At 39.3% G+C, this 13752-nt stretch overlaps 1 protein-coding gene across 3 annotated transcripts in view; it reads left to right on the top strand.

Annotated features, from left to right (window-relative positions):
• The first annotated feature begins 437 nt into the window (after positions 1-437).
• LPCAT1 (lysophosphatidylcholine acyltransferase 1) overlaps positions 438-13752 on the top strand; it is a 64211-nt gene continuing 50896 nt past the window's right edge. For 2 of the 3 annotated variants that reach the window (XM_017739098.1, XM_008637524.2), the window contains exons 1-3: positions 438-519; positions 2514-2656; positions 4185-4399. In XM_017739098.1, the coding sequence (XP_017594587.1) occupies positions 460-519; positions 2514-2656; positions 4185-4399 (418 nt within the window). In that variant the 5' untranslated portion in view covers positions 438-459. Of the gene's footprint in view, positions 520-1714; positions 1819-2513; positions 2657-4184; positions 4400-13752 lie in introns of those variants that run through there. The other variant, XM_017739097.1, reaches the window with a different exon arrangement.

Here is a 13752-nt window from a genome sequence, read left to right as displayed (position 1 = left end):
AGTGCTAGAGCTGACTCAAGGGGAGGATTGAGGAGAGAGTGAACAGGACCACTCTTTCACAGCAGTGATCTGTTAGATTGGCTTAGCTGCACAGGAAAATTTCTCCTCCTGTATTTATCTCCATGAATGTGTCTGTTGGGGGACTTGCAGAGTGGGAAGGTGGGTAAGAGAATTGTTGAGGAATTAATTCCTAGCTCCTTCACTGCCGTCTTTGGTGAGTTGAGCTATAGGGATGATAATAGTGAGGAAGTACAAGTGTGGGGCAAGATGTAATCTTTATCTGATTTGTGTGAGAGAAAAATCAAAACCTCTACCATGTCAAATACTATTTTCTTTTCTCAGTATGTGACCACTACTTTGTAACAAGTCCTGGAAACTTTGTTGTGAATAAACTGTTTTCAGTGATGTTTCTCACTGTATTGCTAATTTCCAGGTTGCATTTTTTCAGCTCCCCTGTGCATGAGAGCTATGATAGTGGATTTCAAGACAAGAAGCAGACCTAGAGAAGTAGAAACAAAGGTACTCTGTGATTCTCTTGTTCAGTGCTTAGATAAGTAGGATGATATATTTTGGAGAACTTGGAATTTGAGTTCATATTTTATACCTTCATTGTGAGGCCATACTTAAATCTGAATGCAGTCTCCCTAAACAAGGAGAACATATGATACCTATTTAGTTTAAGTGACTTGCCTTTCACCCGATTTAAGACCTTCTGATGGAAGAATGGAGATCAGTGTCCCAGGGCAGCCTTCCATTACAAGCTGTCCATGGGTCTTTCACAGTATACAGTGCAGCTTCTGAGAAACTAAGTTGGACGCTGTAGGCCAGCAAGTGTTAAATAAGCTGCAGTCACTTGAGATTTCTTTGGTCATGAGCTGAACCCCTCAAGTACAACTCTGGGTGGGCCTTTAGGGGTTTTTAAATGTATCTCAAAGCACAGGTGTTTACATCTGACTTATTGCCAAACAGAATTTTTAATTTTAATAGAAGACATGTCTCTGTGAACATCCCAAATACATAGGAATGTGATCACTGAAATAGTGTCTACATAAGGTCAGAGCCAGAGTGTGTGTGTCTCCTGCGTTCTGACCTCTGACAGTGGCCAGTGGGGACAGGATCTTCTCCTTTTTCTGTCTGACACTGACGCTATTGCTGTACATAGGTTTTACAGGATAGAAGCTTTCTTACCTGCGAAGATGTCTGAACATCTTCCCAGGTAAGATATAGACTGAACTACTTTTCAAATGTCAGTGTCTTTCTTGATTCCTAACTTTCTTCAGGAGGTAGACATACTTTTCTCTCCTACCAAATTTCTTGTGTGAACAGGTGACCTACTACCTGCTAATAAGGGGCTGGTGTCACAGCCAGACCCTGTACATCTGGTGCATTTGCTTCTTGCTGGCCATTACCATGCCTGCTGTCTCTGGAAGATCAAGAGGGCTTTTCAGCACATTTATGGCATCTTTCATGAAATTAAGGATGCAACTTCTGCTTCCATTCTGTGACTAAAATTATGGCACCAAAATGATCTTTGGTACAAAGGATTGGTACAGAGAGTCAAGGGATGGGATACCTCACTACCAATCACCCGCCGTTCAGCTTTGCCCTGGAGTAGGAGAAGACTTGGAGGAGTGGGAGGGAGGGATGGAGGAGTCATGAATTCCAAAGGTCTGTGTCCTCACCTGCATTTTGTTTCCCTTATTTCTTAGTGGCTGGTCCTTCTCATTTTACAAACTGAGAAGGCTGCTGCTCTCATCTCCAGAATGCTCCTCTGTTTGCTGCCAGACGTGGTGGTCTTGTCAGTGGATGCAGAGTTGTGTGAGTTGGTGTAACTTTGGTGCTCATCTGACCATTGTAGTGTGGGAAGTTTTACTGGTTCATTTGGGAAACTAGCCTTTCTAAGGGAAAAAAATACCCCTTTTTCTGTCACTTCTGCAAACTGAAGGAGTCTACACAGGGACTGAAATCTTGTTCTGGAGAGTGAGATCATGGTTGTTACAAGATGATGGTGCCAGTCTGAACCATCACTGTAAAATCCAACTGCAGTGGGCTGGTAGTTTAGGGCTTGAAAGTGGTGTCTTGGGCTTTTCTCTTGCTGTGTGTTCCCTGTACCTACCCTAGATTTACAGATTTGTGCACCTACAGAGTGAGATGGTTGTTGAGCTGTTTTGGGAAGTGAGAGGAAGTGGAAACTGAGCTGCATGATGACTAGATCTGCATCAGGGAAGAGAAGAATATGAATTAAGCTTTCCACAGCAGCCTGGAGATGCGTCAGATTAAGCACAACATGAGACAGCACCTTATGCCTCGTTACTCATCCTTGCCCAGCTATTGTGGTGTTGAAAAGTGTGCTTTTTTTAATCTTATCTGGCATATCTGGAATTGAATTGTATTCTGCTGTTTCTACTATTAGATATTTTTAAGTTAAGAACTGGTATCAGTTTCTAGGAATCACTGACCTTTTCAGTCTGAGATTGTGTTAGAATAATGCTTTTTTTATTATTATTTTGCAGATTGCCTTCATGACCTTGACTCTGTTTCCTATCCGACTCTTTTTTGCTGCTTTTATGATGTTGCTGGCCTGGCCTTTTGCCTTCATTGCTTCAATGGGATCTGATGAGCAGGAGCTTGAAAAGCCCCTCTCCTGGTGGCGAAAGTGAGTCACTGATGTGGTGAAATACTAAGAGAATCATTATACAGTTCAGCAGTTTCAAATAGAGGAGATGGGAAATACCTTTTACCTGTCTGAGATCTGCTTCTCTCTTCAAAAGAAAAATATAAAAACTGTTAAACACTTTCCTCAGGTGGGAAACTAGAAGTGCCTCAACTCTTTGATTTACCAGGTGATCCAAGAATTATATTGGTAATCTCTGGCTTCTTACCTTTATTGAGGATGTAGCATGAAGCCTTGTTGTGGCATCTTCAATTGCATTTATTCCTGTAATGTCAACTTTTGGTTATGAAGATTGACTCTATGGAATGTGCCCAGATTTCATATTCTAAACTGTTGTTTTAAACTGCTTCACCCCATTGTTTTCTGCCCCACGATGAACTGACAAAATTTGTGTTGATTCCCTGGGGGCTTGCCCCATACTTTGGTGCTTATTAAAAGTCTGTGGTTGCTTTGATATTGCAATGCTAATTAAGGTAGAATGTAAGATAGTGTCCTCCCATCCATGAAGACTGCCATTTGAGGAGCAGGAAAGGAGGAGTGTATCACCTCTTCTGTAGACAAATTTAAAATTAGGAGCTGGCACTAGCATGAAGGAAGCTGATTGTGTTTTTCATTACATGAGGGAAGGAGGTTGAGAACCACAGAGGCTTGTCACTTTACATTTCATTTGGAGTGATATCAATACAATAACTAATGGAATAATTGGCTGCCTTCAGTTTTGCATACAGTCATTTTGAATCTTTTTAGATTCTCCCTTCCCCATGTAATCCAATTTTCAGTGTTACCCTGCTCTTCAGCCTCCAATCCCTGTAAGTGTTACCATTTGTGGTGTTTGATTTTTGTACTCTGTTGGTTCAAAGTTTCTTTTTTCATGACTGTGACAGTTTAAAAAACCAGACAAAAACCGAAAATCTTTCCCACCCCAGCAAAAAAAAAAAAAAAAAAAAAAAAAATCCACAAGAAACAAAAATCCAAACCACTTTAGGAGGAGATGGGCAAAAGGGAAGAAAGTAAAATATTTCCAGAGCTCCCATATGTATTATGTAGGCATTACTGTATTTGAGAATCTCTGCCCTACATTTCTCCCCTGTTTTGTTTGGGTAAACTTGAAACCAAGAACTATGGTAAATGCATTCTAGCAATATCCTAATAGCATATTTCAGGAGTCAATTTATTAGAGCTTTTTAAGGTTTTACTAGAAAACCTTTTTAGACATTGTGTAGAAGAAACTTAACAGTCATAGTCTGAGTAAAAATTAATGATGAACTAAATGCCAATCTTGGAGACTAAAATGAATTAATGTTCAGGTATAAAATGAAATTAAACAGCATCTTACCTTGAAAGTGGTTTTAAATCAGCTAAGAAAGAGAAAAACAAAGTGTGTGCAGTGTTCCAGCTCTGTTTTAAGCATCATATCCTATCTGAACTTTTGTCATGCATGTAATGTTTTTCTTTTCATTATTTTAAGGTGTTCCTGTGGCAACATAACTGTTTTCCCAACTCTTTACAGGATAGTGGATATTTTGCTGAAAGCAATAATGAGGATGATGTGGCTTGCTGGTGGATTCCACTGGATAAATGTAAAAGGCAGACGGGCGTTGCCAGCAGAAGCAGCAATATTAACAGTGGCTCCCCATTCTTCCTACTTTGATGCCATTCCAGTAACTATGACCTTCGCCTCCATTGTGATGAAAGCAGAAAGCAAAGACATTCCTGTTTGGGGAAGTAAGTTGGTAGATACTTACTTTTTAAAGACCAATTAAAAATTATTGCTTAGGAAGTTCACTGGGTGGGTATGAGAAGGACTGAAACACAAGGGGAGTTTTGCTATAATATATGGTGGTGCCCTCCCAGAAATGTGTTTTAGGAATGTTGTGTGCTCTGAATGCTACCCTGCCTTGAGGGAGTGCTGCTAATCCTTCACACATCAATAAGTTTGTTTCAGGCAGAGTGTGAGAGATGAGCAAGAACAGATTGTTGTGCACTTGGGTTTAGTCATGAGAAAAGCAGATGCCTGAGTCAGTAGTGCTTGAATACTGTCTTTGGAATTATTAATGTAAGTTCTCCCAAATGTTTGAGAGACACCTGTAATTTTTGGTGCAGTTGTGACAGGAAAAAAATTGTGTAAGTCTGTGTGGAAGCATTTTGGAGGAACTCACTATCTTGTGTCTAGTGACCAGCAAAGTTCAAAGAATACTGCCATGTCTCATTGTGTAGATTTTTATGGGTAATATAAAAGTGACAAAAGATTTTACTTTGGCCATGGGTAAGACTCTTCAATTTAAAAGTATAAACAAAAGCTTTGAGTTCCTTTGCACCTAAATGGAATCAGGCTGTTGGTGTTGACATCCTTCTAAAATTTAGTTAGACAATATGTTTTTAAGGTGATATTCATACACCAGAAGCTGAGACATGGCCACAAAGGGTGAGTGGTTAGATATGGAAGTTTCGTTTAAGGAATCTTCATGTAAGGGTCTGCCTGTATGAGGTAAAGCTCAGGCCAGATCTGTAGTTGTATCTTAATTTCCTTGAGTATCTTACTAATGGAGTTTGGAAATTTGTGGCAGTGAAAAAAAATGTAAAAATGAATAGATGCTTTGAACAAAAAGAAAAAGGGCGCAGACAGGTAGGTGTTTTTGAAAACAACTGTATGCAAACAAGCATAGTGTGAAAACAAAAAGAAACTCAACTCCCTTGTTCAGTACTGAAAGAGGATACTGTTGTGAGACAGTATGTTGGCAGTCCTGTACAGCATAGGTGTATCCAGGCCAGCTTGGGCCTTAGGAGCAGTCCAGGCATAGAAGCAGAGGCTGATGTATCTTCTTTCTCAGGTGACTCAGTTGGCTGTTTAATAATTGTTGGCTCAGCAAAATAAAAGGAGTCTGTGTGGAACTCCCTTTGACTTGAAGGTGGTCTGTCTGGAGCACCCAGATTAAATGAGGTAGCTCCAGTCCATGATGTGTTACTGCAATTTGATGAAATGGCAGGATGGCATTTGACAGAATGCTACAAGGGCTACTTGACTATCCCACACAGTAGATTCAGTGGGAACCAGAACAATCTCTAGGGATGTGGAGGTTGTAGTTCCAGGGAATGTAACACAAGTAATGCGTATTGAGTAGTTCAAAGTATTTTCTAAGTACGTAATTTAATTTTGAGGTGACTTTTACAGGATTCCATCGAAACTCTAGACTTCCTACAATACATTTTAAAAATTATTCACTTCATTTAGTTCACATGTGAGTATAACCAGTTACAGAAAAAGAGAACATGTAGTGATTTGATGGAGTATTACTGGAATGTACAGTGCAGTCAAATAAATGAATGTTTTGTCTAGTGTGGCTGCATTCACTTTATGCTTGCAGCCACAAAAGTTGTGTTGTCACTTGTGAAGGGTTCACAAAAATGCCACAGAAGTGAGGCATACCAAAGGTCGTAACTGCAATTCAGAGTTCAAAAATCTTTTTTGTTTTTAAGGGTGGACTTCCATATGAGCACCATTAATTACAGCAGTTTGTGTTATTTAAGTAAATGGACCTTAACAGAGAGGTAGTAATCACTGTATTGATTAGTTTGACTTAAAAATTAGTGGGAACTTTCCAGTAAAGTTGTGATTTATTTATCTCTTCTACTTCTTTGAAAGAAGTTTTCCCTGAAGCAGATAGTTCTATCCTTTCCTTCTTTGATCTAGCATTTTAATCCCTATGTTTTTTACACCTCTCTACATGCACACACATAAAAATATATTTCATATTATTGGACCACTGATATTTCTCTTATGCTTATGGGATAATGTGCTCATGTTTTTATTGGATTGCCTGGTGAATTGTCAACACTCTAGACATTCATCCAGAATTTATCCCAGAGAGGTCAGAATTGTGTTGTGTTCTTCAGTTTTGTAAGTCTTGCAAACTTGTTATACCATCTTCTGTAAGGTTTTGGAGCCAGTCACTGATAATCCTAACTTTTTTATCTCTTGAGTCTTTTGTTAATGGTTGTTCTGAATCTTCTGGGAAGCTTTAAGTAAAGTACTTTCATTTAACTATCTGAGCAGACTTGAAAATGTGAAAAATGAAGTGGCAGAGGAAATTTAAAGATAATTTCTAAGGATGAGGACTTTGGGTGAAAAGTACATCCTCATCCAATATATTGAAGTATGATATAAATAAATTCGCTTTTGGATGTAATGACAGTGTTTATTGGGACATTGTACATTATATACCAGAGGGATCAGGTGCTTTAGCAGGCACAAAATGATCTGATTGCTAAATGGTTACCAAGATTGGTTCTGCAAGTATTTTAATGGGTTTCTGGAACAGCTGCCTATGTTATTGTACCTTTAGTTTGCCAGTCATGGAATATTAAGCTTCTGATCCACTTGAAAGTCCAGATGATTAAAAGCCTGGTTTTTATGGGATTGAAAGTATTCCACAACTGTATGTTTGTGTACAAGTGTTTTATTGCTTTCTAACTTGAAGGCAGCACTGCTGGTTTGCAAAGGCAGCTCTCCTGGTTTGCAAAGTCCCATTTCAGAAGCAGGCTTAAGTCTTGTGATTCTTACAGACATCTTCATCCTTTTTAGGAAAACAAAGAAAACCAGATTTTAAAATGCTCTTTGGTTATGAACTCTTCAGTCAGTGGTCAGTAGTGAGGAAAATTATCCACTTGGCACACACACAAGGTTAACAAACTCTGGGGAGGAACTGCTTGCCCAAATATAAAGGATATTTCAGCAATCATCCAGAAAAAAAAAAATCAGTATCTGGAAAGTAGAGAATGCCAAACAGATGGAATATGTCATGATGCTGAAGGAAGATGTATGTTTCTACACAATGACTTTCCAGGGTTTTGGTAGACTGGAGATGTGAACTTTGCTGGACCCCTCAAGTCTTAGAGCAGGAAAATGACACGTAGGAGTCTGTTATACCTTACATGGGCTGAAGAAGTCAGATCAATTTATCAATACAGATCCATACACTTTCCCATTTTGTCTGTTGAATCCCACTTCGAGTCAGGACAAAGTTTGTGCATAAATTCTGGATAGTTACACTTCACTGTCTTATTTTTGACTGTTGAAGCACCCTGGATAAAAGTAAATTTTCATTGCTGAAATGGTGGGTCCTGTTGCAGAAATGCTTCAGTAAGAAGGAAAAGGGATTTATCAGTAAATATGAATTGATGTGGACTTTGTTGGACCGCTTTTATGATTTGAACATTTTCAGTCTGAACTTTTAGAAACTAAATTTAATTGAAAAGCTAATTTAAACTTTAAGCAACTTCTCAACATCTCTAACACCACTCTCTGAAAAGGAGAGGGAGTTGGTACCTGTGAAATGTACAGGATGATATGTTACCTTAGGTTTATAAAGGGCAAGGAGGTAATTTGTGTTTGGCAGAACACAACAGACCTATAAAGGGAGGATCATACAGTGCTATAAAACTATGAATTCTGTTGTAGGTGGTTTTTTCCACATCTAGTAAACTCGTGAGTTTTTGTTCAAGCTTGTTTTTTTAAAGTGCATTATTGGCCTTTCTCAAGTATCATGACTAAAAGATGAGAATAAGTAACTCAGGGGAAAGTATTTATGCTTAGGTAGCTGGGTATGTTTTCATCTCAAAACTTAAAAGGTGCCAAATTACCCACCAGCTCTGTTGTGCAACCTAATATTTTAGTTCTGCATCCCAAGTGCCCCCCCACCAAAGCACAAGAGGAAGAGAACTGTGGTGGACCCATAGTTCTTCAGTGAGAATCTCGCAGTTCTGAGATTCACTAAAACAGTCCTTAAACTCCTTGTGGAAAAACCTGCTCTAAGGTGAAGGCATCACAGGTTTCTTCTCTTTTATACACTGTAAATCAGCAGCTTAAACGCTGAGGTCACCAGGATGAATGCCAATGTCTTACGCTACGTTGGCATTGTAGCCTGCCTTGAGTACACACTTGAGCTCCCCATTTCTGAGAAGCATCTTGAAGTTGTTGCCAAGCTTATCCATTTCATCTTCTCCTTTAAAACCCTGTGTTTCAAAATTCAATGTTTCCTTCAGACTCTGGGCCCCCAGATGGTCCTGCAAGATTTTGGTCCTCACAGAAGCTCTCTCGGAGAGACCTAAGATACTTGCATTGTCACCCGTGTATTATAGGTGTGTGTTTATCATTTGGCTTGGAGTCCTGGAAAATTCTGTAAAAATTATTTCTCATTTAAACTGCTGCTGGAATGCCTAAACCACCATTACTAGTTAATATAATTTATTGAAGTTCGAAGTTACTTGTTAATATCATTTATTGAAGTTACAAAGTGCAGTATATAGGAAACCTTCAAACCAATGCTGCTGCCTGCTTTAAATACTTTCTAGACTGGCAGCAGAAAGCTAAAACATAGACCCATGCCCTCATACAGCTACTGCACGTTTGAGAGCAAACAGCAATCTCTGAGATACAAGCAAAGTCTCTGTCTCTCAAGAAGTCCTTAAGGAAATAGTTCCCATTTTGAAAGACCAACCCAAATACCACAGAATTTACTTCTGTTAAAGCTAAAGAGGACACTGATTATTTCCAACTACTGACCTTTCTTTGTCCTACGGGCTGCATTGTTTCCTGCCCTTGTCTTTGGAAATAGAGAGGAGAACTTTCCCATTAATACTGCCTCTGTCCCATGAATACTTGGTATGCCTTCTGTCAGGTGGTCCATCTGCTAAGCTTTTAGTCAAACTTGGAGAAGTTGTTCTTGGCATACATTTATCTTCAGTGGTTGGTTCAGACTTGAGTCAAATAAGTATATATTTCTGTGTATGGTTGTTGCTCTAGTAAGTTACTATCACCAGTTTTACAAATCTCTTGTAGAGTATCATGGCTATAATAACACTTCTTCTGTAAGAACAGTGTAATTCCAAGTGGAAAAGTTCCTAATTTTGGTTGAATTGAGTTTTGTGCATTGGTACATCTTTGTGTATTTGGTGTGTGTGTTCTTAAGTTTTTCCATTTTTAAGGTCTATATCCAAATACACAGGAAGTAATTGTAATCTGGAACCTTAATGGTTTTTTCCCCCTATAACTTTCAGAACAATTTTGAACCTCTTGCAGATTTCTTTTCCTCTTTTCTCTACAGGAAAGAGCAGTTTTCATAGTAGATGTTACTTCGTTAGAAAAGTTGTGAGTTCAGAACCTTGTAGGTACATTTGAGTAAGGCAGCTCTTGAAAACTCAGCCCAAGATGGCACTTTTCAGCCTTTAGGGTTTTGTACCCCTAAATACAAAATGCACAAGATCGCAACTGCAGTCAGCAAAATAATTGCATTTTTTCCATACTAGAAAAAAAGTGAGGAGTAAATGCTGTAAATAGATACCCCACTGCAGGCTGCTTGTACAGCTTACCTCCATGTTAAATAGGCAAGCAGAGCCAGTTGTGCTGCCTCTGTAGGATTCCTTTAGAGTGTCAGGGGAGTGTAGTGATGGGGGTTTGTGTTGTTTGAGAGAGAGGCCAAGTGAAACCCTCAGCTTCAGCATTCTCTACTTTTGCGGCTGTTACTTTGTTTGTTGCTGATTCTACAGTGGGGAAAATGTAACTGCCCACTCAAAAATGTGTGTATGGATACATCTTAGAAGAATTGTATGTAGTGCCACGTTGCTATTCCATAGCTTTTTGTGTTCTCTGGTGCCTTGTAGAGCCAGTGGTGATGTTGCCAGTATAAATGGTTTGCTACAATACTTTCTGCTGTTGTGTGTTATACAGCACTTTGTGTCTTGAATCAAAACAAGGTTTCCTCACGCACATTTGCCTGCAAATAGAGAGGTGAAATAATTTTTTTCCCCGCTGCTGTCCTAAGAAGTTTAGTGGCACCCAACTGTATGTGTTCAGCTTATTGGGGAAAAAGAAGTGGGTTTTGTTTATGCATTGAGCTGGTGCTGAAATTGATTGCGTGGGAGTTACGGTTCTGAAATCAGTTGGAGCTGCCACCCTGCAATTAATTAAAGCAATACTGAGTTTTTGCAGGCTCTCTTTAGGAAAAAAAACTGTTTTGAGCAATTTTCAGTTGGTTAGAGTATTTGTGGCATTCTGGCTGCCCTGCAAGGCAGAGGTTTTAGTGATATACTGGCAGCACTATTTAAATTGCAGGCACCTGCCTCAGAAGGTGGAGTACAGCATGTCAGCTGTCCTCAGGATTCCTTGTATGATCTGAAATTGGGAATGAGAGTGACTAGATGAAATAGGACTGACACTGCTAGAGAATAAGCTGAAATAATGATGCTCGGAAGATCAGTTTTGTGAATTGAGGGATTGTCTGTCATTGCCCACTAGATTTGATATTTCAAGGCTGGCTTTAATGGAGTGAGATGAGCTGGGCAAGCACATTTTTCAGAATCTGACCACCTGAGCTGTGGTCTTCACTACCTGGTTACAGCCAGTCTTGGACAGTTAAATCACTGAGCAGAGAAGGGTATGATTATGTTCTGTTTATTGAACATGGTGCAGAGTTCTGCTTGTTTCCTTTAGTTGCTCAGTATGCCAGCTCTCTGGAGCCTTTTATGTATTTGCTCCTGGCCTGACTTTGCCCCAGTCCTGCCTGTTCCTTGCATCCCATACTACCTTAGGTACTGTCTCCTTGTGTTTCAGCTTGCCTTCTGACCACAGTCTCATCTTGGCTGCCTATTTGGTATGTTTCTCAGCTTCTCCTTACAGACCTTTGGCCCTGCTCCTGACTTTCTTGCCCAGACAGACTTGGTGCAGCCTTTGAATTTTCAGATTTCTGTGTATTTACTGAACATGAATATATGTGGTGAGAGTAAAGGTCTGTGTAGCCTTGTGCTCTGTTTTCGGAAGTGGTTAAGAAAAGACTATAGAGTTAGACTTTTCTTGGTGTGTATTTTCAGCTTTTTGCTGATGACTGAGAGTTTCAATTTCACTTAAATTGTTGGGCTTAACCACTAGGGGCCTGATAGTTGGTGTTTCACAGGAGCTTCAGTTGTTTAATATTAAAAAAATAATTCTGTCAGCTTTTTAGTCCAATGTCTAAGGAAGTAAGGCTTAATATAACCGCCCTAATAGGCTAATTCAACAGGCAGGACAAATCCATAGGAAGCTAAGATTTCAGTTGCCTGTCTTTCAGCATACCATAATTATTTTTCTTTGCACAGGGGTATGTTGCTGCTTGTGGTGCTGGTCATTTGTAAGGTAACTTGCCTTGTGTTCCTCTGGAACTTAGTGCCATTGCAGTAGCTTGCTTTTGGGAAGGTTGTAACAGTAAAGCTCCCAGGTTCACACTACTTGCCTGTATAGTTTTCAGCTACAGATGACATCAGTGTAGTCTGATGTTTTCTGTCACACTGCCTGAAGAAAAATCTGTCTGCTTTGTCTGCTTGCTTAATTTCATGCGTTATAAATAAGACCCTGCTTGCAGCATGTCCTCAGAAAAGACCCTTGGAGTTCTGGAATTATCTTACTCATTCCTTGGCCTGAAGTAACCTGAATTCTGTCATTTGGGCCTAATGTAAAAGAAACTTCCAAGTGAAGGCTGGGGATGTTGGATCTTTTGCTTTCCTTTGCTTTATAATGTTTTTGCTATGGAATAGTAATTTGCAACAGTAGGGCAAACTCAGAAGTAGCATCACTTAAAAGAAAACAATTATGATATCAAGTGTGATTTCCCTTGTTTTTATTGCTTGTTCTGTGTTTGTCAGGGTTTTCCCCTATTCTTTGTGTGTTAGTATTTTTGTGATTTGTTTTGGGGCTTTTTTGTTTGTTTTTACCTTCCCTTGACAGTAACCCCAGCTGGCCAAAGATTGCTCCCCTGACAAGCGTTTTTCTGTAGATATTGTCTGAGAGCAGGGCGTGTAGGAAAAAGTACAAGAGTAAGGTAACTTCTCTGTTACACTGTCTCCTGAGCTTTGGCAACTTGTGGGATAAAAGTAATATTTCAGAGGCTGGCCGAATGTTTGGGAACTTGCTGTAAGGTTTGACAGATTAGTTTCTCAGAACCTTCAGAACTGAAGGATTTTGGTGAGTTGCTGGCTAAACTTTAAGTAGGATAACACCAGAACCAGCAGCTTTTGCTGAGTACAGGACTGTAATTCCTTACACTGTTTTTTCTTCACACTTTAAGCACTGGCTGATCCATTAATGTAGCAAGTCTATCCTTGACAAAAGCAGATTATACAATTGGTGTCAGTGAACTCCTCTCACAGTGTCTGGAAAAATGGAAACTGTGTTTGGGGCAAGTAGGAGAGCTAATGTTTAGTCACTCTTGAACCTTCAGGTAAGATTACACGATAGAAAAATTATTAAAAGGTATTTGAAGACAACCTGCTTAAATAAAGGCTTGAAGCATACATTTGAAGGTGCTTCTCTTTTAGTGCTTTTGGACACTGCAAAAGAACTGTATGGGCTTCTTATTGTTTTGAAAGTTGTCTTCGCTGTCCTTGTGACAGACATGCATGGAGATTATCTTGTGGATTGACTTCTGATTTTTGCTCATGTTCATTTTGTCTGGCTATGTACAAGGGTTTTCCCACTGAGGCAGGAAGAGGATGTCTGAGATCTAATTAATCTGGTATGAGGAACTGGCAAACAAGTGACAACTGAGAAAAAGAGCATGCTTTTTCTGTTGATACTGATTCTTCACAAAAAATAACATCAGTGTATATAATGTCTTTCGTGGTGTACCTTTAGTGGAGCTGAACAGTCATAGAAGACAAGAGCTCTAAAGACAGTTTTACCCACAGGATGTCTTTTGGAAGCACTTACGTAGCAGGGAGATTCCTGCTTTTTTTTTTGTGATTAGGTATAGATTTTGTGATTTTTGTGGAAGGAGAAAATGGCCTATAGATAGCCACAGCTGCATTGTTAAAGAATACTGTGCATAATATGTACCATCATGTTTTACATTATCTGTGTTGTATGTAATGATCTATTAAAAACTGAAAAAGTGCAAAGTGCCAAAACTGTGAAAATTTTTTTCCTCACAGAAACTTACAAAAATATTTCAATAAAACTGCAATAATTCAGCTGAGTATTTGACTTTGCAGTGTAATATAGTAAAGTGGTTATGTTCTTCTAACAGAATTTTTGTCCAGAGGACTAATAGGGG

Source organism: Corvus brachyrhynchos, unplaced genomic scaffold, assembly GCF_000691975.1.
Source record: "Corvus brachyrhynchos isolate BGI_N302 unplaced genomic scaffold, ASM69197v1 scaffold7, whole genome shotgun sequence".
NCBI classification, from domain to species: Eukaryota; Metazoa; Chordata; class Aves; order Passeriformes; family Corvidae; genus Corvus; species Corvus brachyrhynchos.
Note: the sequence above shows the minus strand (reverse complement) of the source record. Positions and strands in the feature narration are given on the sequence as shown.